We start from the raw sequence: 27,572 nt of genomic DNA on the forward strand, positions 1-27,572 counted from the left end.
TCAACACCCTCTTCATCTAGGTCTTCATCTCTTTCCTCCTGATCCTCAATTTCTGGCATAGGATCCTGCAACTCTGGCATTTCTTGTTGCACATCATCACATCTAGCATTTTGTGATGGCTTGGGAGATGGAAACAAGTCTGGAGTGATGACATCTCTAGACTTTGCAGATTTCTCAAAATCTGCTACTGTCTGGTCTTCTTGAAACACAACATCTCTGCTCCTGAACGTCTTCTCATTCACTGGGTCCCACACCTTGTACCCAAATGCTGCATCTGAATAGCCCACAAATATTCATGGAGTGGACTTGTCATCAAGCTTCTGTCTGTTTTCCTTAGAGATATGTGCAAAAGCCTTACACCCGAAGACTCTCAAGTGAGAATATGATACCTTTCTTCTGGACTAGACTTCCTCAGGTATCGCAAAATTTAACGGGACTAAAGGCAACCTATTGATGAGGTAACATGCTGTACGGCCGGCTTCAGCCCAGAATGACTTTGGCAACTTTGCCATTTTGAGCATGCATCTGACTATTTCCATAATAGTGTGGTTCATCCTTTCTGCCACACCATTATGTTGTGGGGTGCCGGGAACTGTTGTCTCGTGCCGAATACCTTTGCTGGCACAGTATGCTCCAAAAGCATTGGAAATGTACTCGCCTCCATTGTCTGTGCGAAGACACTTCAACTTCTTCCCGGTCTCTCTTTCCACCATTGCATGGAACTCTTGAAAGTGCTGAAATGCCTCATCCTTTGTCTTCAGGAAATACACCCACAACTTCCTTGATGCATCATCAATGAAAGTCAGAAAATACTTGCGGCCGCCATGTGACTCCACTTCGATTGGGCCACAAACATCTGAGTATACCATATTGAGCACTTCTGTTTTCCTCTTGCTCGTTGAACTGAATGATACTCGATGTTGCTTGCCATAAAGGCAATGATCACACCGCTTCAAAGCACTCCCTTTGGATAAGGGTATTCTGGATTGCTTTGCCAATAGATACAATCCATTCTCACTCATGTGAGCCAGTCTTCTGTGCCATAAGTCTAGTGACTCCTTGTCTTCTGCTGCATTAAGACTTTCCAAACAGATCTTCATTTGAGTCTTATACAGTGTTGAAGACATCTCTCTTCTGGCGATTGTCAAAGCTCCTCCTGTCAGCTTCCAACGGCCATTTCCGAATGTACTTGTATAGCCCTGTCGGTCCAGGGCGCTTCCGGAGATAAGATTGAGGCGCAAATCTGGAACATGCCGCACATCTTTGAGAATCAGCTTATTCCCGACATTAGTTTGAATACTAATGTCTCCAATACCCACAATCTTCGAATAGCTAGAATTCCCCATTCGAATAGTGCCAAAATCTCCAGCGTTGTACGAGCTGAAGAGTTCTCACTGGGAAGTGGCGTGATAGGATGCAGCTGTGTCTATCACCCATTCTGTGTAGCTGTAGTCAGCCACGTGAAGGCAATCTTCCTCTTCACCAATTACAAGAAGTATTTCATCAGTTGTTGTGGCTGTTGTGTTCTCATCTCCTTTTGACTTACTGTTTTGGCCTTTCTCTTTCCAGCTTGGGCAGTTTCTCTTTATGTGACCCTCCTGGCCACAGTGATAGCAAGTGAAGCTGGAGTTACCTCGACCTTTGTTGTCTCTGGAGTTACTCCTGCTGTTCCAGCTGCCTCTACTCTTGCTTCTTCCTCTACCTCTTCCTTTACCTCTGTCTTTGCCTCTATCTTCTGTGACAAGAGCATGGGACTGATTATGGGAATGATTACCTCTCATGTCTTTCCTCCTTGTCTTTTTATTGTACATGGCGTCTGTGACCATACTCATGGTCAGTTTCCCTTCTGGTGCAGAGGTGCTGAAAGAAACCACCAATGTCTCCCAGCTGTCCGGTAAAGAACTGAGCAGTAGTACAGCTTGCATTTCATCGTCCAATCGCATCTTGACGGTTGCAAGGTGATTCACCAGATTTTTGAATTCACTGGTATGCTCAGCGATGGACACACCATTCTTCAACTTCAGATTTACTAGCCTTCTCATCACCAAGGCTTTGTTTCGAGCCATCTTTGACTGGTACATGTCGTTTAACATTGTCCAAAGAGCATAGGCATCTGTCTCTTCGACAACATGATGGAACACACTGTGGTCTATCCATTGCCTAATACAAGCGATAGTCTTGCGGTTCATCTTTATCCAGTCATCATCTTTCACTCCTTCAAGTTTAACCCCCTTTATAAAAATGGGGTCAAACAAGTCCTTTAAAAACAGGATGTCTTCCATCTGTGACTTCCAAATTGCATAATTGGAAGGAGTTAACTTGAACATAGATTCTGAAGTTGATGTAGACGCCTCCATCGTATTCTGTCTTTTTACAGAAAACTCTGAATGAAAAATCTGACCATACGAATGTGTCCGGAATACTCCAAATAATCGAAAAATACTATTGGATCATCAAAAACGGACTCAGAATGGCTCTGATTAAACCAAAACAGTTTAAACGGTTCAGATCTGCGGAATCTGGTGCACCTGCGAAGCACCGGATGATTTTCCCGGTTCGGCTGAGTCAATGGCTCAGTCAACGAGCCGGTCAACGCGGCTTGGAAGCGGCGTGGCTCGGTCAACGGCGCGGCTCAGCGGTGGCTCTGGTCAACCCTGCAACGTGTCTGCCACGTGTCTGTCTGTCTGCCGCGTAGCGATGACGTGGCACTGACGCGGCGCTGTCAAGTCGATGATGTGGTGCTGACTGGACGATGACATGGCGATGACACATCGCTAACCGGGCGCTGACGTGGCGATGACTCGTCGCTGACATGTCTCGTCTTCTTCCTGCAGACGCGCGTGAGGGCACGTGCGTACGTCTGAACTGACGCGCCGTCTGCTGGTCAGGGTGTGAAGGCACGTGTTATGCGTGGGTCTTATACGCTTTCTTTGGAAGGTGCGTGTGGGCTCTTCTGGAGCTCTGCTTTGCAGTTCTGGACTCCTCTCGTTGAGACCTTGCTCCTACTATGCTCAAAACCGGATTTCGAGCAACTTGATTTTTGGGCAGTTTCAAAAAACACTGTTTTTGTTCCGAAATGCAACCGATTTGGCTCTGATACCACTTCTTAGGACTATTGGGCACCAGAAATCAATTCCACACAATAACACAAGAATATTTACGTGGTTCGGCAATTGCCTACGTCCATGGAGAGCGATATATTATCCGAAGAAAGATTACAGAACTCTCTCACATACACTCTCACACTTTGTTCTCTCTGTGTTGCTGCCTATTTTCTCTCCTCTCAGCCTCTCCATTTATACACATAGATGGTAGGTGAGGAGAGCTAGCCTTCTTCTTCTCCTTTCGGTGGTCGTTGCAAATCCGTCCACTTTTGCGGCTTACCAACCGACAAGCCGCATTCCTTGACAAGCAATGCCATGCTTTCACATGGAGAAGTTGAATGGTCTTCTTATGAGCTAGAGCTAACAACAAATACTGTGTTTGAGGTACTCCAAGTTGGATTAGCAACTAAACACACTCTCCACTACACAAATACAAAAGAACAATGCAAATACAACAGAAAAGTGTTTGTTCAACAAGATTGTCAAACAAAACTAAATCCTAACAGTTCTAATTTGGTGCACTGACAGACTACCTGTGGTCATATTTGTTTAGACGGATTGGCTTAGTTGGGATTAGTATTCTTAGGACAGTTAGCCCTTAGAATTATTAATCCCCTTGAATTGGGTATCATGTACCATGTTTGGATTGACTCAAGATCACAAGAACAAATTGATAAAATCCAATCAATTTTACAATTAAACTAATTAGTCTAAACCTCTTTTTAGTCTTTTATTTTGTATCACATCCCTCCTCCCTATTAGGATTCAATAGTTCCTCATATCACGTTCGGATTGATTATTAGTACGATCCCAATTTTTTTAACCAAACATCAAATTATATATTTTGTTCCCAAATTACAACATGCAGGAACAATGCATGTTGCACTAATAAAAATGTCACTAACTCGATGGAAGCATCGAATAGTCATTCAGCAATGCAACATTTCACTTGTTTATGTTTATAATTTATATTAATAATGTTTATAAAAAAAATTTAAAATTATAAACAAATTTTTTTTTTGAATATCTATCTTTAATTTCCAAAAGAAAAAATTGAAACAAAACATTATAATAAACAATATATATATATATATATATATTCACTTATTTTGAAAACAAGTTTTCAATCCTTCCCAACCCTTCAGTCACTACCCATCACCCATCATCACTGCCAACAATTACCTCCAAACAAGTGCTCTGGCCACCAGCCACCATCCGCAACCATCGGTGACCACCTACCCCCCATCTATGGTGCTTCCAAGCTTTGTAGTAAAAATTGCAAAATACCTCTTCAATAGAATTGATAGAGCATTTTTGGTGAAAAAGACCACCTTACAAGTTCTTCATTTTACCCTGTTATAACTTTAGAAAAAGCTAGACACAAAATAATGGGTGTGAATGGGTTACGACCTTCAGAAAAAAGTGTAACCAATAGGCATATAAGTAGTTTGGTTTGGTCAGAATTGAGAAAAAAATTAGCAATGAATCAAACCTTTCAAATTTGTTATAATTTGATTTTGACGATTTAGTGAATACATTGTGCTTCACGTAGGATTTTTGCAATGAAATCATGAAAATGAGGCTTCATCTTAATGAGTTTTTGAAAAATTATGACCTTAAGCAATATTTATAAAAATAAAAATTGTTGAGTTTCCCCTCAAGTTTAAATTTGAATTTGATAGAGCTTAAAGGGGCCATAGAGCTCACCATGAGTCATGTTTTGATTATTGGAACTATTCATTTTGTAGGATCCTTACAAAATGAACGATTCAGATAATTAAAGTGAGACCCATAGTGGGCTCCATGAGCCCATCAAATTCTCTCAAATTTAAATTAAATGTAAAAAAATCCAACATCAAAAAAATTTGACATTAGAGGCCTAAAACGACAGGCTAAATCAAGTTGTCTCAAGTTCTTATTATGCTTATCATATTGTGAACGCAATATTGATGATAATGGGGTAGATTGCGTACAAATGTAACTTTTGACATAATTTGCACTCTCAACTTCAAAATTAATAGAAACTTAGAGCTTCACTCTCTAAGCCTTTTGCTGGGTGTACCGCAGGGGTGAAAGAGGGTTTCGGCCGCCAACTGACTCTTTTCTCTTTCCATCTCTTTTTTTTTTTCTTTTCCTTATCTTTTTGCTTAATAATATTGGAAGCTTGTTCTTCCAACCCTTTTTGGCGCCGCCACCACCACACTGCCACCTTTCTACCTCCATGAATCCATTCTCACCAGATCTATCTCATCTCCTTCAGATCTATCTCTAGTCACCGGTATTAGCGTCGTCTCTCCCTTTTTGAATAATCCTTGGTAGCTCGAGAAACACTTGGCTCGAATTGGCTCGAATACCCAATACGACGTCATTTTGGGGTTTTTTTTTTTTTTCCTTTCCCTCTCTTATCGTTGAAAACAGAGAGAGAAAAGAGAAAGAGAGACAGAAGAGAAAGGAAGAGAGAAGAGGGAGGGGGAAGATCTGTGTGTGTGTATCTCTTGTGTATCTGTGTGTGTTGATGATGATGATGATGATGATGATGTTGATGATGATGTGTTGTTAATGCTCTCTCTCTCTCTCTCTCTCTCTCTCTCTCTCTCTCTCGATGGGTGGGTTTGATTTTTTGTGGGTGGTTTGATTTTTGTGTTTGATCAGTGGGTGAGTTTGATTTTGATTTCAGTTTTGTGATTGGGTTTGATTTCAATTTTGATTTTGGGTTTGAAAGTGGGTTTGCTTCTTTTTTTTTCTTTTTTCTTTTTTCTTTTTCTCAGTAGATCTGGATCTAAGTAGTTTTGTGATGTTGATGATGATGATGATGTTGATCAAGATGTTGTTGATGATGATGTTGATCAAGATGTTGTGATGATGTTGTTGATGAAGATGCTGATAAAGTTGTCCAGCTCCAACTCCCTCTTCTCTTCCTCTTCTTCTTCTTCTTCTTCTTCTTCTTCTTCTTCTTCATCTTCAAAAAAAACGAGGAAAAAAAAAAACCAAAATGTCGTCGTTTTTGGCTCGGGTCATTCGAGCCTCATAAGTTTCAAGCTACAAAACGGGATTGTTTTTTATCTTCCAGATCTGATGTTTGGCTTGTGCCCAAACTTTCACCCTTGCAACCAAAACTTTAATATATGGTTTTAGATCTTTTCACAATCCAAAAACCAACGATATTTAATGCATTCGTTTCACACTAGGCAACCACCTTAACATTAATGTTCCATCTTGACCAGCAGAGTTGGGATCTTTAGATTTCAAGTTGAAGGTTGCGGTGTAATAGAACTTTGGATGCATTTGGCAACTTGGATCTAGTTGTTTTTGGTTTATTTTTTATTTTTTTATTGCTTGATGTAATAATTTTCCCTATATTGAGATTATGCCCCCATTTGTGAGGGTTTTTTTTCCCCCTTTATGAAGGTTAGGATTCTTCTTCCTACAAAAGTTTATCATCTCTTTATAAGATCTTTTGCTACTGTTGTACGAGATTGATCCAATTTTTTATCGATTTTGCAATGAAGATTTTCTTGCTGATCTAAAAAAAAAACTTCAAAATTAATAAATCAAGCTTTTATCACTAAGAGGTGGTTTGAATGATCTAAATAAATATATTTTTTAATTTTTTATAAAAAAATGTATAAAAAAATAAAAAGATAGTTTGATCCAAATAAATACACTTATCTGAATAAGTGCATTTCTATCGATCATGCTAAATAAGCCCTAAATCAATTGCCCCTTGTTCCACTATCCAAAATAAAACGAAAAATATGTGATATTTGATTTGGGTCCCACCCAATGTCACCGGTGGACGTGGCAAATGGGCGAATCAAAACGATTATACATTTAAACCAATTCAATACAAATTCGCATATTTAATAAATGGATTTAAATGGGATGAGTTTGGTTGAATTTGATACAGGGTGAACAAATGAATCAATCCAACCCATTTACTTCATCTCTTTTTTATTCTTTCTTTTTTTTTTTAAATAATTATTTTTTATTTTTTTAAAAAATTGTTTTTATTTTTTCTTAAAATATAATTTTTTTTAAAATATATTTTTATTTTATTTTTTTTATTTTCTAAAAAATAAAAAATATTTTTTTACTTTTTTAAAAATAATTTTTTATTTATTTTTTAAAAATGTTTTATTTTTTTTGATTTTTTTTAAAAGTACTTTTCTATTTTTATATTTTTCTAAGAAAAAAATTATTTTTAAAAAAAAAAATTAGAATTGGTGATAGAAGTAATACCCATTTACACAAGTTTAAATGGGTACCCATGCCCAACCCATGTACACCAAGATTTAATTAGATTGAGGCCTCGTTTGGGAACAGGTTAATTTAGTAATTTTTTGACTATTTAGCTAAAATATAAGCTAAAAAAAACTAGTATATTTGTGATGACTTTTTGACTTTTTACGAAAAGATGTGCAAAAAGTAGAGAGAATAAAATCTTTGACTTTTTAGTATGAGTTGTTGGCTTTTTAACTAATTTAGTAATTTTTTGAATTTTTGACTAAAAAAGAGAGTTCCCAAACGAGGCCTGACAATAAGTAACCCATTTAAATCCATTTATTGATTTGAACCGACTAATATAAATTTTAAAGAGTAATGCCAAATATTTTACTAAATGTCTCACGTGATGTGAGATCCACATCATGTGAAATATTTGGTAAAATATTTAATAAAATATTTGAGATCTTTAGTATTTTTCAATTTTAGATAGGTATACAGGTTCATAGGTTTGTATTAGATTTGTCACCTCTAGTCACTGATAAGATTGTTCCACAACCAGCCTCTCTAGATTACATTTTATATATATATATATATATTATTAGTATTTGCATGGGGTTTTAGGAAGGTGACCAAACTTGTGTTTTCTCCCGACTTCGCCCAACCACATCTCATCAAACTCCCATTAGTCTTTCCTAATCTGTTGATTCTACCAACAATTTTTACTCTATAAATACCATCTATCCAAATTGATCCATAAAAAAGAGCAAAACTTGAAACATACAAGAACTCACCCATATTCAAGAGTAGCTCTATCAAACAATGGCCTCCTTTTATCCTCGTTTAGCTCTCTCTCTGATAATGGCGTTATCACTTTCCAGCATCCATATCACTCTCGCAGCTCGGACCCTTCTGCAAACAGTCCCTGCAATTCCATCTCTGCCTAAAGGGGGGTTGCCTCCATTGCCCACCATGCCAACCATTCCCCCAGCCATATTGCCCCCATTACCAACAGCCCCAACCTTGCCAAAGCCCACGTTCCCACCTTTGCCCAGCACCCAAATTCCATCAACTTTGCCCAATCCGACCATGCCCACCATTCCTTCGCTCACTCTACCACCGCTGCCAGCTACTTCACTGCCCACCATCCCGACAATTCCTTCAATCCCAACCATTCCAACAACAATTCCGATAATTCCTTTCTTCTCACCACCACCATCGAAGTAAGCCCCAGAGACACTACCACCATCACTCATCTTTCTCCACAAACACTAGATATCAAATGAAAGCCTACTAGAGATTTTAAATTTGCTTATGTTTATGCAGTTTGAGTCAGTTCGTGTGTCTTTGTTGTATTTTTAAGTGTGAGGTTTCGATTTTATAGACTTGTGGTGTCGCTTTGTATCATTTCATTGTATTGCTTCTTATGATCTACATGAATAAATTATTTCTTTTTCATTTATTAACTAATATCTCCAGCATTCATAGCATTGAGGACAGAATTTCAACGAAAAAAAAAAAAAGTAGCATAACAAAGGGAACAGACCAAATTATGTCACAAAACGATTCGGTCTGTACCATTGTCACCTGACAATATGTTTTGAAATATGCACACTTCAGAAAGGCCATACAAGGGTCTTTCACTTAGTTATGTCAGCTCCCTGCCCACTCACGCTCCTTAAGCGGTTTGCCAGAACACACACCATAGGTTAGTCCAACTAACAGTTGGTTCCTCACCGCTGCACATTAGCACAAAAAAGGGAGATGAATCTAGCAATCTAAATTGAGCCCAAATTTTTTTCCACAAGTCCTCTAGGTTGGGGTTGCAAAGTGGAAGAAAAGAAACGAGAAGTCAGATGGGAACTCCACATTTTACCTGTAGCCATAGCCAGAATTGATTAATATTATATTCCTTCGACACAATTTCTTAAGACCTGGAATTCCCTATACTACAAGATTTTAAATCCCACATAATATGGACACACAAATTTGCAGAAATTTCAAGCTAATGACAGATTGTTACTCAAAAGCTTTGGATTATTCATATGTTCTGCATGCTACAAGATTTTTTATGATCATCAAGCATGCAGAAGTAGAACTAAGGAAAAAATATACTTACAATTCTATAGAATATATGAGGAATGCTGAATACTACTCAAAAGTTCACTAGTAAAATATCATCTTACTCTTGTTGGTTCTCGCAAGTTATCAATATCCTTCAACAATTGTTCGCTATTTCCAACATTCTAATGATAGAAGTTTATTAAACCTCATTTCTTCAATTAACTCCTAAATTTCAATTCAATAACTGAGCAATATAATATCTCAAGTCTTGATATGAGAGACTCATAGATCTGCTGCATTCTTTGCTTCCATAGCCAACTATCAAGTTGCCCCCCAACTGTCCAAGCTTTGGTTTCTGGAAAATACATAGTATTGAACTTCTTGTTAAAAATTAATGGTTGGAAAAAGGTACTTTTGAGTTTAGTAGTCATTCTTTATATCAAGCCAGGTGCTTACAAGGCTATATCAAAATTTGCAAAAGTGCTCTTCAATAGGCTTCAAATACTTACCACGAATCAATCATTCCCAAAATACTCAACTTGGACAGGGAAGTTGGAATGGTGCCGTTAATTCTGTACGTTACATTCGTAAAACCAAGAGAGATAGGTCAGAAAACAATTTTTTTTTTTTTTATGAAAGTGCCCCTTTCAAATTGAGTTGTATTGAAATGAATAACTGTAGAGAACAAAACATCTACAATAATTAAGACAATGAAAAACTTAGAAAACTTATAATTTCCCCAAAAGGGGAGAGAAACCTAGACAAGTTGCAATTCAATAGCTTGGCTAGTCCAGTTTTTACTTTTTGTTGATAATCGACACAGATGTTTCAAGCCAAGGTTCCAATCAATTTGCCATTGTTTGCCTTATTTTTTCTGTAAACTTAAACCAATTCCGACATTAGGAAACTACCAACACTACCAGCATAAAACTAAATCATTCTTACCCTCAGCATACCAGAAGCTTATGTTTCACAAAAATGACTCCTCTATTTATCTAAATTTCAGGGCAAATACTTGGATCTTAACGCATTTATTTTCATATTTTTTGCAGCTTATTCTAAGAAGATAATTGATGATATATAAGCAGAATCTAAAAACGCCACTCCCTACCTTTGGAATAATCAACTTTTTTCAATTAATTTAAGTTGTTTTCACCGGATCAATTGTAAGCAAAAACTACAACAAACAGTCTCACTGACACATTATCCTAAAATAAAAAGTCATAAGCAGCCCATTTAAGTTGCAGCCAAAAAGCACCACTCCGTTTATTGGATTAGTACCTAAGAGGCATAGACACAGATACGTGACACAACACAGATACAACACAGACACGCTGACATAGAAATTTTCAAAAAATGCAAAATACGACACATATGGGACACGCACAAAATACATAATTTTATATATTTATTATATGTCATATATATGAATATATCATTCCAAAATTGCCATTGTTTTTCTTTTATCATTGTATTCTAAATTATTTTCTTCAAACTTATAATTAGTTTTGTGTGTCTAATTAATGGACGTGTGTGTTTAAGCAATTGACACGTGTTCTCCAAGTGTCCCGAGTTTTTTTTTTTTTTTTTTTAAATAAGACACTTTTGGAAAAGTGTCGGGCACGTGTCGAGAAGTGTCCAACACGAACATGCCACCTTTTTAGAAGTGTCTATACTTTTTAGGTTAGTATCCAAAAAAATAAATAAAGACTCAAATAAATGATATTTGATTTCGGTCCCACCCAATGTCACTAATAAAATTGTTCCACAGTGTGTCACCATCCCAGGTTACATTATATATATTAGTAGTTGCAGTTTTGAAGGGTGAACAAACCTGAGTTTCTCCAGATTTTGACCAGCCATATCTCATCAAACTCTCATTGGTCTTTGCTAATCTGTTGAGCCAATCAACAATTTTGCTATATAAATACCATCTATGCAAGTTGATCCTTGAGCTGAGCACAACTTGTAACAAAGAATTCGCCCATATTCAGAGCAGCCCAGCTCCTTACAAGTTGCACCTTCTTCTGCTCCTGTGAAACAATGGCTGCTTTTCATCGTTGTTTAATTCTATCTTTGATCATGTCTTTGTCATTTTCCAACATCCATATCACCCTGGCAGCTAGGCACCTACTACAAACGGTGCCTGCAATTCCATCTCTGCCTAAAGTCACCTTGCCTCCATTGCCCACCATGCCAACAATTCCCCAAGCCACATTGCCCCCATTACCAACCACTGCTTTGCCAACCTTGCCAAAACCCACGTTGCCGCCTCTGCCCACCACCCAAATTCCATCAACTTTGCCAAATCCACCCCTGCCAACCATGCCCACCGTTCCTACACTCACTCTACCACCACTACCAGCTACTTAACTTCCCACCATTCCTACAATTCCTTCAATACCAACCATTCCAACAATTCCTTCAATCCCAACCATTCCAACAACAATGCCAACAATCCCATTTCTCTCACCACCACCATCGAACTAGGCCCAGAGACACTACCACTATCATTCATCTTTCTCCACATAGACTAGTTATCGAATGAAGGCCTACTACAGATTCTACATTTGTTCATGTTTGTGCAGTTTGGGTTAGTTTGTGTGTCTTTGTTGTGTTAAAGTGTGAGGTTTCAATTATATAGATTTGTGGTGTCGCTTTGTATCATTTCATTGTATTGCTTCTTAAGATCTACATTAATACATTTATGTCTTGTTCACTAACGATTATTGATTAATATATACAGCAACGATAACAGAATTTTGAAGTCAAACTAAAAGAATGAAAAAGTCAAACTAAAAGAACGAAAAAGACAATAGGCTTAGCAAAGGGAACAAACCAATCTTTTTTCCCAAAACGATTCAGTCTATGCGAGTGTTATCTAACAATGTTAATATCTCTAGCAAATAGTATTTTCTTCTATACAATGGTGAAGTTAGTTTCATTGGACCTTTTTTATACATAGCATAATTTTAAAATTAAGATCTGGTTTGCAAGTTAATTAATATAATGACATTTAATGTTAGCTTATATGTTACTTTTGACATTACATGTGAATTGAAGGTTGGATTTTAACCAACTAAACCATGTTACTCATTTTTCTCTACTCCAAATTTAAAATAAATTTTTTTTTACGAACATACCAAGCCCTACTTGCACCCACACCCTACTTTATTAAAATTTTAAACGTACTCATACGGTACCAGTACCCGTACCGTACCCGTGCTGCATAGCCGGAAACCATAGCCCAAATTGAATAACATCGTTATTCCTTTCACACAGTTTCTAAAAACTTGGTATTTGCTATACTACAAGATTTTAAAACCCACAGAATGTGAACACACAAATTTGCAGAAATTACAAGCTAATGACAATGATAGTTACTCAAAAGCATATGATTGTTCATATGTTCTACGTGCTGCAACATTTTTATGATCATCAAGTGTCCTCCAGAAGTAGAACTAATGAAAAATCTACTTACAATTCTATAGTACAAGGAACACTAAATCCTACTCAAAAGTTCACTAGTAAAATCTCATCAAACTCATTGATTCTTCCAAGTTATCAGAATACCAGCAGCATCAACTTCTTGTTAAAAATTAATGATTGGAAGAAGGTACTTTCGAGTTTAGTACTCAATTCTTTAAATCAAGCCGGGTGCTCACAATTACAAGGCTACATCAAAATTTGCAAAAGAGCTGTTCAATAGACTTCACATACTTACCACAAATCAATCATTTCCAAAATGCTCAACTTGGACAAGGAAGCAACCCGTTTGGAATGGCGCTGTTAATTCTGTGCGCAACATTGCATTAGCAAAACCCGAGAGAGAGAGAGAGGTCAGAAAACATTTTTTTTTTATGAAAGCTCCCCCTTTTTCCTTCATTTTTGTTATCAAAGTCAAAAAGAATTTTTTAAAAAAAATTCATCAGAAACAAATAAAGAATAATGGAAGCAGTGAGTTGGTAATCACCTTTAGACCGATGTTATGTATTGGTACACACGTTCCGAAACATGGTACACTTCCATTCCAAAACAATAAATTTAGTGGTTCAAGGCGTTCCCAAAAAAAAATTTCCAATATATTTCCTTAAATATTACTTTAGGAGAAAAAAAAATCAAATATAATGAACTAAAATCTAAGATGAATTAAGTTTTGACAAGACAAAAACATTAACAATGAAAAGAAAAGGGAAAAAAAAAAAAATTATTGAATACCTAATAGTTAAAAGAAATTATTCTAGTACCTTAATTTTATACGTGTAATATATACTATTCTACCCTTATCGTACAACATTTTAAAGCATGTGGCGTATCACATTCCCGTTTCTGTTCCACGTATCGGAACGATCCACGTTCCAGGTAACATAGCTTTAGACAAGGTGCAACCAATTTGACTACTTGGAGCAAAGCCTTTTGAATTGAGTTGTATTGAAATGAATACAAAGAAATCACTTCATCCACCACATTTGTCCCCAAATTTCTATCCACCCTTTATATTTTTTTAACTGGAAAACCCTAAAGGCAGTAAAACCACTATGGAAAATATAGTCGATACGGACATAGCATTTTGGCAAGAAAATACCACACTAGCACAAAAGAAACCATAATCACCAAACACGTTTTAAAAATAGCAAAAATAATGATAAGAGGTGTTCTACTACTACGTGCCCATATTCTGCATGATTATTTTAATGGTCTAACATCCATACACCATAATACCATACCAAACTAAAACCTTTACATTCCAATTAATATGAATCGGCTATATGTATCCTTCTCTATTTCAATTCTAATGGTCTAATAACAAAACATTTACAATAAAGACCAAAAAAACTTAGAAAACTTACAACTTCAAGTTTCCCATAAGGAGAGAGAAACCTAGACAAGCTGCTATCAATAGCTCAGCTAGTCCAGTTTTTACTTTGGACTGTTGAGAATCTACATAGATGGTTCAACCCAAGGTTCCAATCTACTTGCCATTGTATACCTAATTTTGTTCCCTAAACTAAAACCAATTCAGATATTAGTAAACTACCTACCACTACCAGCATAAAACTAACTCTTCCTTATCCTCAGCATACCTGAAGCTCATGTCTCAGAAAAATAACAACTCTATTTATCTGAATTTCAGGTCACATACTTGATTTTAACAGATTTTCATATTTGTTGCAGCTTATTCTAAACTAAAAAAACTAAAATATATAATCAGAATCTAAACAGACACCCCTAGCTTTGGGATAATCAACTTTTCCAGTTAAGCTATTTTCACCGCATAAATTGTAAGCAAAAGCTACAACAAGCAGCCTAAGATTTAATTCTAAAATAAAAGTCATAAACAGTCCATTTAAGTTGCGACAAAAAAGCACCACTCCATTTATTGGATTAGTACCCAAAATAAATACTCAAATAATGATATTTGATTTGGGTCATGTCACTGATAGGATTGTTACACAGTGAGTCACTGTCCCTAGGTTACATTATATTTATTAGTAGTTGCAGTTTTGGAACGTGAACAAACCTGTGTTTCTCCAGACTTTGCCCAACCACATCTCATCAAACTCACATTGGTCATTCCTAATCTGTTGACTCTATCAACAATTTTGCTATATATATACTAAGCTGAGAAAAGGTTGCAACATAGAAGAATCCACCAATATTCAAGTGTAGCCCAGTATCTTCCACCTTTTTCTACTCTTAGCAAACAATGGCTTCCTTTCATCCTTGTTTAGCACTTTCTCTGATCATGGCTTTGTCACTTTCCAGCATCCATATCACCCTAGCAGCTCGGACCCTACTGCAAATGGTGCCAGCAATTCCATCTCTGCCTAAAGTCGTGTTGCCTCCATTGCCTTCCGTGCCAACCATTCCCCAAACCACATTGCCGCCATTACCAAGTACTGCTATGCCGGCACTGCCAGCAGCCCCAACCTTGCCAAAGCCCACATTGCCGCCTTTGCCCAGCACCCAAATTCCATCATCTTTGCCAAATCCAACCGTGCCCGCCATTCCTAAGCTGACTCTACCACCGCTGCCAGCTACTTCACTTCCCACCATCCCTACAATTCCTTCAATCCCAACCATCCCAACAACAATGCCAACAATTCCTTTCTTCTCACCTCCACCAACAAACTAGGCCCAGAGACACTACCACCATCACTCATCTTTCTCCACATAGACTAGATATTGAACGAAAGCCTGCTAGAGATTATAAATTTGCTCATGTTTGTTCAGTTTGAGTCAGTTCATGTGTCTTTCTTGTATTAAGTGTGAGGTTTCAATTTTATAGATTTGTGGTATCTGCTTTTTATTACTTCATTGTATCTAGGAGTATTGCTTCTAGTGATCTACATGAATACATTTAATTCTTTTTCACTTTGATTACTGATTAATATCTCCAGCATTGACGACAGAATTTTGAAGACCAAACTAAAGAAAGAAAGAAAAAGTAGGCTTGGCAAAGGGAACAGACCCATTTTTTTTCCCAAAACCATAGTACCAATGCTAATGACCAAATTATTTATTTTTTCAATAACATATTTTGAAATATGCACACTTCCATTCTAAACAACAGTAAGATATTATACATGCTAACTTCTTCAATCATTAACTATGATGATGCAATGCAAGTGCAATATTGCATTATAAAATGCCAGTGAAGTTGCAAGATATTCTATTAAAAAAGGCGTTGAAGTAGATAATGACAGTTACTATTCCTAAGTAATTTGGTAAAGTATGTACCTTATTACAACCACCATCACTCTATCTATTCCTGAAGAAACAATGGCCAAATGCATTGGTTTTCCAGCTGTATACCATCATCATTACTCCGGTAGTGATCTCTGACCTAGATTAGAAAAAGCATTCACATTTTGTTAAGGAAAAACATCACAAAGATGGCCCCATCCAAACATGTTTACCATGCACTCTCCCTTTAATCCATATATGTCTAGCGTAATTTCCAATCCATGTACTTAATAAGTGGAGACATGCCAATCTCACCACCAGAATTTGAGAAAGTTCAGAGACACAAAACAAGTGTATAGAAAACGCACAAAAGAGACACAAGGGGCCACCTCCTTGTGTCTCTTCTGTGCACTTTTTGTACACATTTTTTGTGTCCTTGACAAATCTCTCCCAAAATTTTCACATCTCCAATCCAAACTCTCATGCAAATGACTAAAAACACTTTGCTTCTTCCAACACTGAAGAGCAAAAGTTATAGCCAATTAGTCATTTGGAGTGAATTTTGGTGATGGAACACATATGTTTTTCCTTTTAAGTCCGTGAATATATAAAATATACCATTATATGTACGAATTAAAGGAGCAACTCACTGTAAACATGTTAGCATGAAGTCTTTGCATGTCTCTCTCCCAATTTATATTTGAGGTAACAAATGGACTAACATTTTGTAAAGCAAAAACTAACTTAAAACACTCCTAACATAATATTACAAGATACATACATACTGAGAAGTATAGACAGGGATACACCGATATAGAAGTTGTCACCAAAAAAAAAAAAAAAATGTAGAAACACAACACAATGAGGAACAAATGTAAACTATATATATAATTTTATATATTTCTTATATGCTATATAAGGATAAGCAATTATTATAAATGCAACAAAACACTAATTAATTTCTAAAATCTAAAGTAAGAGTATCTGGAACTCATATATAAGAGTGGTGCTATATGTACCAATCAGTATACTAACTAATTTTTTAATATACTAACTAATATATCAAAACTAGTTATATTATTATACAAATTATAAATACAAAAAGATCTTAAATTATGCCACATCATCGATCAATCAATCCACTAGTGCGTATACTAATTTGTGCATACTCACACACAATACGAATTAATATACATTTAATGAATGAATTAAAGAAATTACAGTAATGTGATGTTTTATAAAGTAGAACGATCAAAACAGCTAAAGAGACCATGAAATGGAAGAAGAGGAAGGAGGAACCCTAGAGAAATGGAGAAAGCAAAGAATGATTAGATAAGGAGGAAGATGATAATGAAGTTTTGGATCCGAATAAGGTATGTAATGTAATGTAATTGTTACCTCCGGGGAGGAAGAGCTGAGAGTGAGTTTATGAATTTGCTGTTTTTGATGAGAGAGGAGGAGGCTAATCCTCTCCTTGATCGTCGCGAACGCACATGGGCTGTAGTTACTGTTACTGCTGCTGCTGCTGCTGCTGCTGCTGCTTATCCAGCCTCAGCCTCACAATGAAATCGCCACCTGCATTTGGTTCAACTCCCATTTTCTATTTGTTCACAAACTTAAAAGAAAATTGTTGCAAAAGTACAATCTTGACATTAATTAAGGCCTCTTTTGAAAGAGAAAGGTTAGGACCAAATGTTTTCCTAATACTTTTATTAAACATTTGATAGGGGTGTAGGATTTATATTGAATTTACCTGGTGTGATTTTCACATTTATATAAGGTATTTGTTAAAAATATTAATAAAATATTTAGAATTTTTAATATTTTTATTTTTAAAAAAAAATTATTTATTTAGATCATGTTATTTTTTTAATTTTTTTACATATTTTTTTGATAATAAATTAATAAGGAGAAGAAAAAAAAAAAAAGTCACTCCCTAGGCTTGAGTAGTGAATATTTTTTTTATTGATGAAAAGCTCATCATTTGTGAAATAATTATAGAGAGCTTTTTCAGTAAATCCATTATCTAATTAATACGGAGAAGAAAAAAAAAAGTCACTCCCTAGGCTTGAGTAGTGAATATTTTTTTTACTGATGAAAAGTTCATCATTTGTGAAATAATTATAGAGAGCTTATTCAGTAAATCCATTATCTAAGAATGTTGTTCCATAAAACCCATAGTATTTTATAATATTCCATTAGGTCCATTTCATACAAAAAGACTAAAAAAGCCCTCAAAAAAACACGCGCCCCTCTCGCTCTCTCTTTGAATCTAATAACCGTCTCTCTTCCCCTCTCTATTTTTGCGCAGAAAATCACGCACAGTACCTCTACAGTCCAGAAATCCAAAACCATATTCCACATCGCCTTAACGCCCACAAGACTGTATTCCTTTCATTGTTGCATCGTCGCATCGTCTCATCATCTTCTCCGTCATCATCTTCTCCGTCATCCCTACGCCGAGAAGACTATCTTCATTCCATCGTCACATCGTCTCATCATCTTCTTCGTCGTTCATACACTCAGAAAATTGTATACGTTCCTTCGTCGCATCGTCCCTTCGTCTCAACATCTTTGTCGAAATAGGCAAAAAACGTAAGCATTCTACTCATTCGTGTATTTAAACCGTAAACCTCTTTATCAACAACCAACATTCACATTGCTTGAAAATTTTAGGAGAGTCAGATGTTATTGGTGCTGTTGTTCTATGCTGTGAACATTCACATTGCCTTAAACTTATAGGACAATCAGATATTATTGGTGCTGTTCTTATATGGTGTGAACATTCACACTGCCTGAAAATTTTAGAACAATCAGATATTATTGGTGCTGTTGTTCTATGCTATGAACATTCACATGGATTTAAAAATATTGGTCCAATGAGTAGGGATATTTTGATTCTTTTCCCCCTATTGCGAATGTTTGCCTTGTTGGTATTGTTGATTGTTAATGGTAATCCAATAAGTTGATCCATCATTTTATATGTTTGTGTTAACATCCACATGTTCTTCAATGGTGTTCATGGTTGTATAAAAATGCATTGTTTTCCACACACTGACACGATATGTACATTGTGTTTGTGCTGACACAGTCAAAATACACATTCATGTACATATGTGAATGTTTACAACCACACACAAAATCTGGTGATTCACAGCCACGCACACAAACTGTGAACATGCACATCAGTGGAAATGCTGTTAATGTTCACATCTGTTCCACTATGCTAATCACATGAGCCTTCACTTAATTTTTTTTAAATGCTCCATTTTGCAGATGTCGCACAAAAGGAAACCGCAAAGAGAAAAAGAGATGAGTACCATGTGAAGGAAGAAACCCCACAAACAAATACTTGCACCAATGTCGACATGCCCCATGTAAACTACAGATCTAATATGACCGGACTGGTCAAATTAATGAAAACCACCAAGTTCACAGAAGCACAGCTTCGGTGCCTTCAACAAACACCTTTTTGGAATTTGTTTGATGCATTGAGAAACAATCAGATCGACCTTGACAAATGCATGAAGTATGATGATGTTGTTGTGCATGTACTACAAATGTACCAAGCTTCAAAAGATGCCTTCTACATTGGGGAGAAGAAGATGAACATACACAACAGCGACATCAAGCTGATATTTGGTGTGGACTGTGGCAGCAAGCCGATGGACATATCATATGGTGCGAAACCAAAGACTGGCATTGTAAACAAAAGATGCAAAAACGTCAGCCGGATGACTTCAAAATGGATACGCACCCTTTTGACCGAGGCATTGAAAGGCAAAAAGAAAGATGACAACGAAGAAGTTGCCCGACTAGTGTGCATGTATGCTTGCCAAAAGCTTTTTTTCTCAACAAGCGGAGAGACAATAGGATGGGGCTACTACGCACATATGGTCCCATTGGAAAGCATGCAAGAATATGATTGGGCCAAGCAAATTAGGACAATGTTGACATCGTCTATTTCCCAAAATGACAAAAATCCAGCAAAAGTCACCGGCTGTGTCATGTTATTGATGGTAAGTATCCATGTTGTCAAATAATAACATTCACATGTCCTCCAGTGTTGTTCATCTAAGCCAACTGTGAACATTGACATCTGCACCACTGATCTGAATGTCCGTAGGCAATTATATTTCACAGATGTGAATGTTCACATCTGAATCACTGATGCGAATGTCCACATTCACTCATAATATACTACTGTGAATGTTTACAACACTGCTCCATAGGCAATTATGTTTCACTAATGTGAATGTTCACATCTGAAGCACTGATGTGAATGATCACATTAACTCATAACATACTACTGTGCATGTTCACAACAGTGCCACATCACTTACGTTTCATAGATGTGAATGTTCACATTTGAATAACTGATGTGAATGATGACATTCACTCATAACATACTACTGTGAATGTTCACAACAGTGCCACATCACTCACGTTTCACAGATGTGAATGTTCACATCTGAACCACTGATGTGAATGTTCACATTCAATGATAATGTACTACTGGGATGTTCACAACTATGGCACTGTGATTAATATTCACATAGGTTGCCATTACTATGCAAATGCTAAATAACAATATGTGTTTCTTGTTTTATTGAAGTACTGGTTGTGTGAGCACACAACCATCCTACAACCTCACAGACCCAATGTTTTTCCTTGCTGTGTGAAGTGGGATCTGACTGCTTTACAGAAGAAGATGAAAACCACTTCTTTAGCTAATTTGGATTTTAATGAGGTAGGGCCTTCAACTACTGATCAAAACATTCACATTATAACAGCACCCAAATATATACGTTAGCTAACATATTTTTTCCATTTTCAGGTTAATGCCGGTGAACTCTTTGCAACCCCAACAGAATTACAAAAGTTCAAGCGTAAAACATTGAAGGTGGAGCCTGAAATTTATGAACCAGCCAGAACATCTGCCAGCCTTTCTGACATCAAGGGAGAACAACACAATGGCAGCAACTCCCACTTTTCTGGGGATGGGGTGGAGCTGAAGGACAGTAATGAGGACATTCACATTCCATTTAGCAGCCAACATTATGACGGATCTATTGTAATACCAAACACAAACCAACCTGATATCATTAATGTGCTTATCCAAGAAAATCGGAAGGCTTAGGGCGTCATAAGGCAATGGGAAGCAAAGTACAAACACCTTCAACTTTCATGGGAGTTAAGGGCAAGAGTCATAGCTGCTCCTGAACATAAATTGTTTAACCAGTCCAGCCCGCCCAATGTGAATATCGAAATAAAGAAATGCATGGAGCAGAAGGACAAAGAAATCAAACGCTTAACGCAGCTGGTCATCGACTTAGAATGCCATAAAAGAATTCTTCAGGATCTTTACGATGACCAGTCGGCCCACATTGTCACACAGGCTATGGCAGAAAAGCAACCCCCTAGCCCAATGTAACACAATATCAGCCCACCTTCTAGGGTCAAGCGTATAAAGGAAAAAATCGCAAAGAACATCGCTTGCCTGACTTCCAGTACCCAGACTTACCTGGCCAAAAGCAGCCCCATCCAGTCGAAATGGTTGAAGATGTGGAGAAACACCCACCAGCGAAGCAGCCAAAAAAATTATCCTTGACCAACAAGTTCAAAGTCTGGACCAAGATGTCCAAACAAGACAAACAAAAGGTCCAAGCTTTACAAAAAAATGGAGGCGCTGAGTAAGTGACTGTACAAACATCCAATGTTAACATTCACATTCCGTAATAGTCTATACTCATCACTGTGTTCAATTTTTTTGGTTTGTTCAGATCTGTGCAATGTAAATATTTACATTGGTTTGTTCATAATGCACAGGCTGCTGGTGTGGAAAGGAGATTCAAAGGCTACACATGTGTATTTTGATGACATTGTCAACCTTATCAAGGAGGAATCAATACACAGCAATGTATGCCATTACAAATATAATTCACTCTTCATGCATATGCACACACAGACACACACACACTCACAGCCACAAAATGTATATAATATGACCCCATGTTTGTGCAGCTCATAAATGCATATGCTGAACTGTTGCATGAACAACAAGAGGTGGTCAACCCAACTTCAGATGAAGCCTCATTGATCTTCACGAGCATGTGTTTGGTAAAATCTATCATTCCATTATTTGTAATGTGAATGTGAAACTTCACAGTCCAGTAATTATTTGTCAAATGTGTACAGAAAGTGATATGAGAGTACCATCCTCGCAAAAGGAGTAAACACATTGATGCACATGTCAAAAACTACCAAGGAGAGAGATACCTACTATTCCCATTGCATCATGAGTACCACTGGACGATAGTTGTGTATGATGCTAAAGACGATTTGTGGAGGCATTACAACTCATTGCGTCCAAGAACAAGCATACATGACCCGCATATTGACCAAGCACAGGAAGTTGTAAGTGGCTATTTTTCAACACAAACATGACTTGTTCTCATGCATTAAATGACTGTATATACACATATGTTTGTTGGTGCCTAATTTGAAATTCCATACACAGAGGAAGTACATTGAGCATGTTGTGAGCGTTATTGGCGAGTCATCACCGCTATACAGTAAGTTAGCAGGCCAAAATCCAGCACAACCAACCAAAAGTGTTGATGTCTGTCCTCAACAAGGCGACGACTCGTAAGCCTCACTACATTTTTTTTCAAATCCTCCATAACCATTATGCAAATATTCATGTCAACTGCTAATCAAAACCATTTCGCATTTACAGAGTGGACTGCGAACTTGCAGTATGTTACATCATGCGGGCGCACATATATCATGAAGAAATTGTGGGCAGCCTCAGTAGTTCACAATGGTGTGGACTACGAGATTTGTTAGTGCATAACTTTTTGAATCATAAGAAATCAGAGCTTCATTAAAACCTATAGGTGGGGGGTGTCCACCTACAAACTAACCAACTGTCGATTTGAATGTTAATATGGAATGCGTTGATATTTTGACACAACAACTGATTGTAAAACAGTGACACAACATCTGTTAATAGGAAAAAGCCAGCTGCGAATTTTGAACTACTTTTGGTGTTATTATGTTTTACAGATGTGAATGTTCACAGTTGTACCACTAATATGAATGTTCACATTCACTTACGATATCCATACTGCTGTGTTGTTATGAGTGTAATTTCTGCGAATGTTTGAACCTGACTGTTCTATAATACACATACTTTGTGCAGGAGTGTACACTTGGTCTACATGACATAATTACGGATCACATACACATGTGTGAATATTCACATTTGTTCTTGCACATAACAGTTGTAAATGTCATTCTTCTCTGGCAAATGTGAACATTCACTTATGATATTCATATGCACTAATGTTTACAGATGTGACTGTTCACAGTTGCAACACTGATGTGAATGTTCAAACTCACTTATGATATTCATAATGCCGTGTTGTGATGTGTGTATTTGATGCGATTTTTGGAACCAGATTTTTATGTAATACACATACCTTGTGCAGGAATGTACACAATGTTTGCAAGACATCATTACGGGTAACATGAACAGGTGTGAATATTCACATTTCTTTCCATTCATAACAGTTGTGCATGTTCACACCATGTCAATCTTCATGCATGTGAAAGTTCACATCACAGCTTATATTCATGTCAACATTGGCAACAATAAGGTAAAAAAGTTCAACCCATGTGCAAGTTTTCACATAATATGATTCGTTTACGTAAGTGTGAATGTCCACATCATGTATTTATCATTACAACTTTAACAAACTATCAGTTTCATATACAAAAAAAGAAAATGAAAAAGCACAAATGAAATACTAAGTTTGCCAAACCATTATTTTGCTTGTCAACATAACACAATCTTATTTCAGAAATGAATATAAGAATCCAATGTAAAACACAACGTTGAAATGAAAAATGTACATCCTATATCGGCTCCTTGCATGACTTCCGATTATGGCTCCCCAGCTTAGCACATCTCCCGCACCTTATTTGCTTTAGTTTCTCACCCCTTGATGGGATCCTATTCTTTTTTGGCCTTCCGGGTGGTCTTTTCACAGTTGGCGGGTATATAATGAAGTCCATGGGATCAAACGGCGGCTTCTCCACCGATGGTATAGGGAATATGGCACCTGAATACACTACACGATATGTCTGTACATGAAAGTAATGTTCCACACAATCATTGAGATTGTAGCGGCTCTTCTGAATGGCAACAACAGCATGGTCACATGGGAATCTGTTGATTTGCCATTTGAAGCACAAACATGTACGCCTCGCAACATCAACAATAACAGATGGTATCGAATGAACTTCAAACACATTCTCATTGGCTTTGCTAACTTGCCAAGACCTGCTGTTATTGAACGAATCCATAAGCCTTGTTTCGAATGTAGGACAAATAAGCTCATTCCATTTGTTTGCTTGGTCACGCCGTGCAGACATTTGCCGCATCAACTGAGTACGAATTGTGTCCACCATTTGAGTGATAGGAAGATTACGCGCTTCTTTAATCCAGTTATTAAATGACTCCGCCGCATTGGAAGTCATCTCCCCATAACGCATGCCCCTGCACAATATCACAAACATTTTATAATAGGAAAGTTAACAGGTCTGAACATTCACGTTGACTGATGTGAACATTAACATCATTCGCAGTGAACATTAACATTAACTTACACAATGCACAGATGTGAACACTAACATCAACTTAAATGAGAGAATGATGTGAATGTTAACAACAACAAAATATGACAACAGATGTGAACATTCACATCATTCAAATCAGTCATCATTATCAGATGTGAACATTCACATCATTGACATTGAACATGAAACACAATTGGAAGATTTTTACAATTCTTAACTGATAATTCACATCGCTACCATTCTGACTTGACAAATGGAACACTTTAAAAAACTATTATTAACTGAAGTATGGATTTGCCCAGTGCTTAGGTGCCAAGTCCTTAAAAAAATCATGTGCTCGTTGTTTACCCTCCTCTTTTAATTTTGCAAGCTTTTCATGGAACCCTACCACAGTTGGCTCATAAGCACAATCACCCAAACTACTTACTAGGTGATCCCTGAATCCATTATCAATTCCTTTCATCCGGTCTATTAAATTGCTCTTCAAGTGTTGTAAGCAATAGCCGTGATGAGCCGATGGGAACACCTTCGGCATAGCTTCTAACAGGCCAAGATTACGATCCGAAATAAAAGTAATCTGGCGCTTACCATTAACAACCTTCCCAAGTTCATGCAAGAACCACGACCAATTCGCCGTGGTCTCCGAATCAACAATCGCAAATGCAACGGGAAACAAACCTACAACACAACACCAATACGCAACTGTTCACAATATTCCAAAATGAATAGAAAACAATATAAACGAAACAGGTCATGTGAATGTTTATATCTACATTGCCCTATTACTATTGTTATTTCTGGATTCAAGATAAACAACAATGATGTGAACATTCACATTAACGACCATTAATAATTCATTTTTGATTGTTCAGCAATTGATAATGTGAACATTCACAGTACTGTTCATTAATGGATCAACTGACAGTAGTGTACACTGATGTGAATGTGAATGTTCACGTTACTGTCATTAGCAGGCACAAATGTATAATAATGTGAATGGATCAGTGTATAATAATGTGAATGTTCACATTACTGTCATTAGCAGACACAGATGTGAACATTCACATTAGCGCATAGTAATGTCAATGTTCACATTACTTATAATTTCTCAATCACTCATTTGTCCATACTATACATGTCAATGTGAATATTGACATGAATATACAGGTAAAAAAAGAACTAAACATTGTTTCCGTCTTTCTCCGTTGCCGCAAGTAGCTGACTTTTGTACTTTCCTTTGAGGAATGTTCCATCCAAGAATAATAAAGGCCGACAAGAATTGAACCCAGAAATACACGCAACGAATGACACAAAGAAACGACGAAACTGTCGACTACTCGCATCATAGTCAATATTGACATAACTCCCCGGATTGTACCGCATCACAGCATCCGAATACCACCGCAGCTGGTCAAACGATAATGAGTGATCTCCATGAATACCAATCTTTGCTTTCTCCACAGCCAACCATACGACATGGTAACTCACATCTAGCCCATAATCCCTCTTTAAAATAGTCATAACATCACACGGCCGAGTTAACAGCTTGTCCCTCACAATTTCAGATATGGTACTCGACACCAAATCCGAACTAACTCGCGGATTCTTCGATGTTCAGACATCCGTACCACAAGTATGCACATCACTAAAACTCTTGATGTAGAAAAAATCATTTGCTCGCTGTGCTCTACAATGTATAGCCCACAAGCAGCCCCTCTCCTCCCGCATCGCACACACAGTAGTAACTCTTGTTGTCTCGTTCTTCACATATGTAAACTGAAACCCACATTGGATGGCATACTTACATAAAACGTCACGAAATTCTTGTGCACCTCCAACAAACCGTTGTCCTACATGCGTAATACCATTTGCCCAAGGGGCTGACAACAACACCTTCTCCTTATGGTGGCAAAATCTCCGTAGTGCATCAGTTTCTTCCTCAACCCCCACACGCACCAATCCCAAACTAGTTGACTGACCAATACCACTTTTCAACTCAACCACAACTTCTACATGTTGTACCCCCATTGATTTAGCAAGCAGTAACATGTTCTGAAATTCTTCCTCATTGTCCAAATCACACATACTAATCCCAGGTAGTTTACAGAACAATGAAATAGAACCAGCAGACAACTCATCCCATTTCTCACACAAACACTCAACCAAACAAGAATAACACATTGCGCGGGCAACATTTATTACAGTTGTACTGCAACCATATGTACACACCAACAGCATAAAGGTATCCATCTCCTATAAAAACACAAAAACACAACAATGAACAGTAATAAAAATCAATATGAAAATTCACATTGTGCAAAAAATAGATGACTACGCGTACAATTCAAGTGGTAAATCCATAATTCACAATACGAAGATGTGAACATTCACATTGATATTAACAACATGTCAACATTAAGCAAACATCAAAGTAAAATGAGAAAATCAACAATCTTCACATAATATTAACAAGATGTGAACATTTACATTGACACAGACACTCTGAATTATATGACACACACAGAGCCTCATTCAGCAAACATCGATTTTAAATGAGAACATCCACATTCTTCACATATTCCACATTAACAAAATGTGAACATTCACATTGATATATATACTAATAATTAAATCATCCACAGCGAACCTCATTATGCATACATCAAAGTAAAATGAGAACTACACATTTAATCAAAATCGACATGAAAAATCAGGTTGTGCAAAAAAAAAAAAAAATACTACGTGTACAGTTCAAGTGCTAAATCCATAATTCACAATACGAAGATGTGAACATTCACATTGATATTAACAAGATGCCAAAATTGCAAACATCAAAGTAAAAATGAGAACATC

The 27,572-nt window shown here is 37.0% G+C and overlaps 1 protein-coding gene and 1 long non-coding RNA gene across 8 annotated transcripts; one reads left to right on the forward strand and one right to left on the reverse strand.

The window, feature by feature from the left end:
• Window positions 1-8,088: 8,088 nt before the first annotated feature.
• LOC114297877 (uncharacterized) lies at window positions 8,089-17,778 on the reverse strand. Of its 6 annotated transcripts, none has more exons than XR_003641675.2 (4): window positions 17,475-17,778; window positions 16,131-16,236; window positions 9,899-9,961; window positions 9,342-9,744 (listed from the first exon to the last, which is right to left on the reverse strand). XR_003641675.2 is itself a non-coding variant. In XM_028242356.2 (3 exons), exon 3 carries the CDS (start codon window positions 8,579-8,581, stop codon window positions 8,159-8,161), a length of 423 nt encoding a protein of 140 aa, XP_028098157.1. In that variant the 5' UTR covers window positions 8,582-9,064; window positions 16,131-16,236; window positions 17,475-17,778; the 3' UTR covers window positions 8,089-8,158. The 6 variants fall into 6 exon arrangements, 2 of the variants coding, with proteins under 2 accessions (XP_028098157.1, XP_082744670.1); XR_014340974.1 differs by having other exon boundaries at window positions 9,846-9,961; XM_028242356.2 differs by lacking the exons at window positions 9,342-9,744; window positions 9,899-9,961 and adding an exon at window positions 8,089-9,064.
• A 3,686-nt stretch (window positions 17,779-21,464) lies between these two features.
• On the forward strand, window positions 21,465-23,161 carry LOC145799014 (uncharacterized). 2 transcript variants are annotated; one of them, XR_014340978.1, is made up of 4 exons: window positions 21,465-21,769; window positions 21,906-22,196; window positions 22,275-22,493; window positions 22,597-23,161. It is a non-coding gene; the product is annotated as an uncharacterized LOC145799014 (long non-coding RNA). The 2 variants fall into 2 exon arrangements; XR_014340977.1 differs by having other exon boundaries at window positions 21,906-22,493.
• Window positions 23,162-27,572: the final 4,411 nt, after the last annotated feature.

This window comes from Camellia sinensis, chromosome 1, assembly GCF_055761805.1.
Source record: "Camellia sinensis isolate YWXY chromosome 1, ASM5576180v1, whole genome shotgun sequence".
Lineage (NCBI taxonomy): Eukaryota > Viridiplantae > Streptophyta > Magnoliopsida > Ericales > Theaceae > Camellia > Camellia sinensis.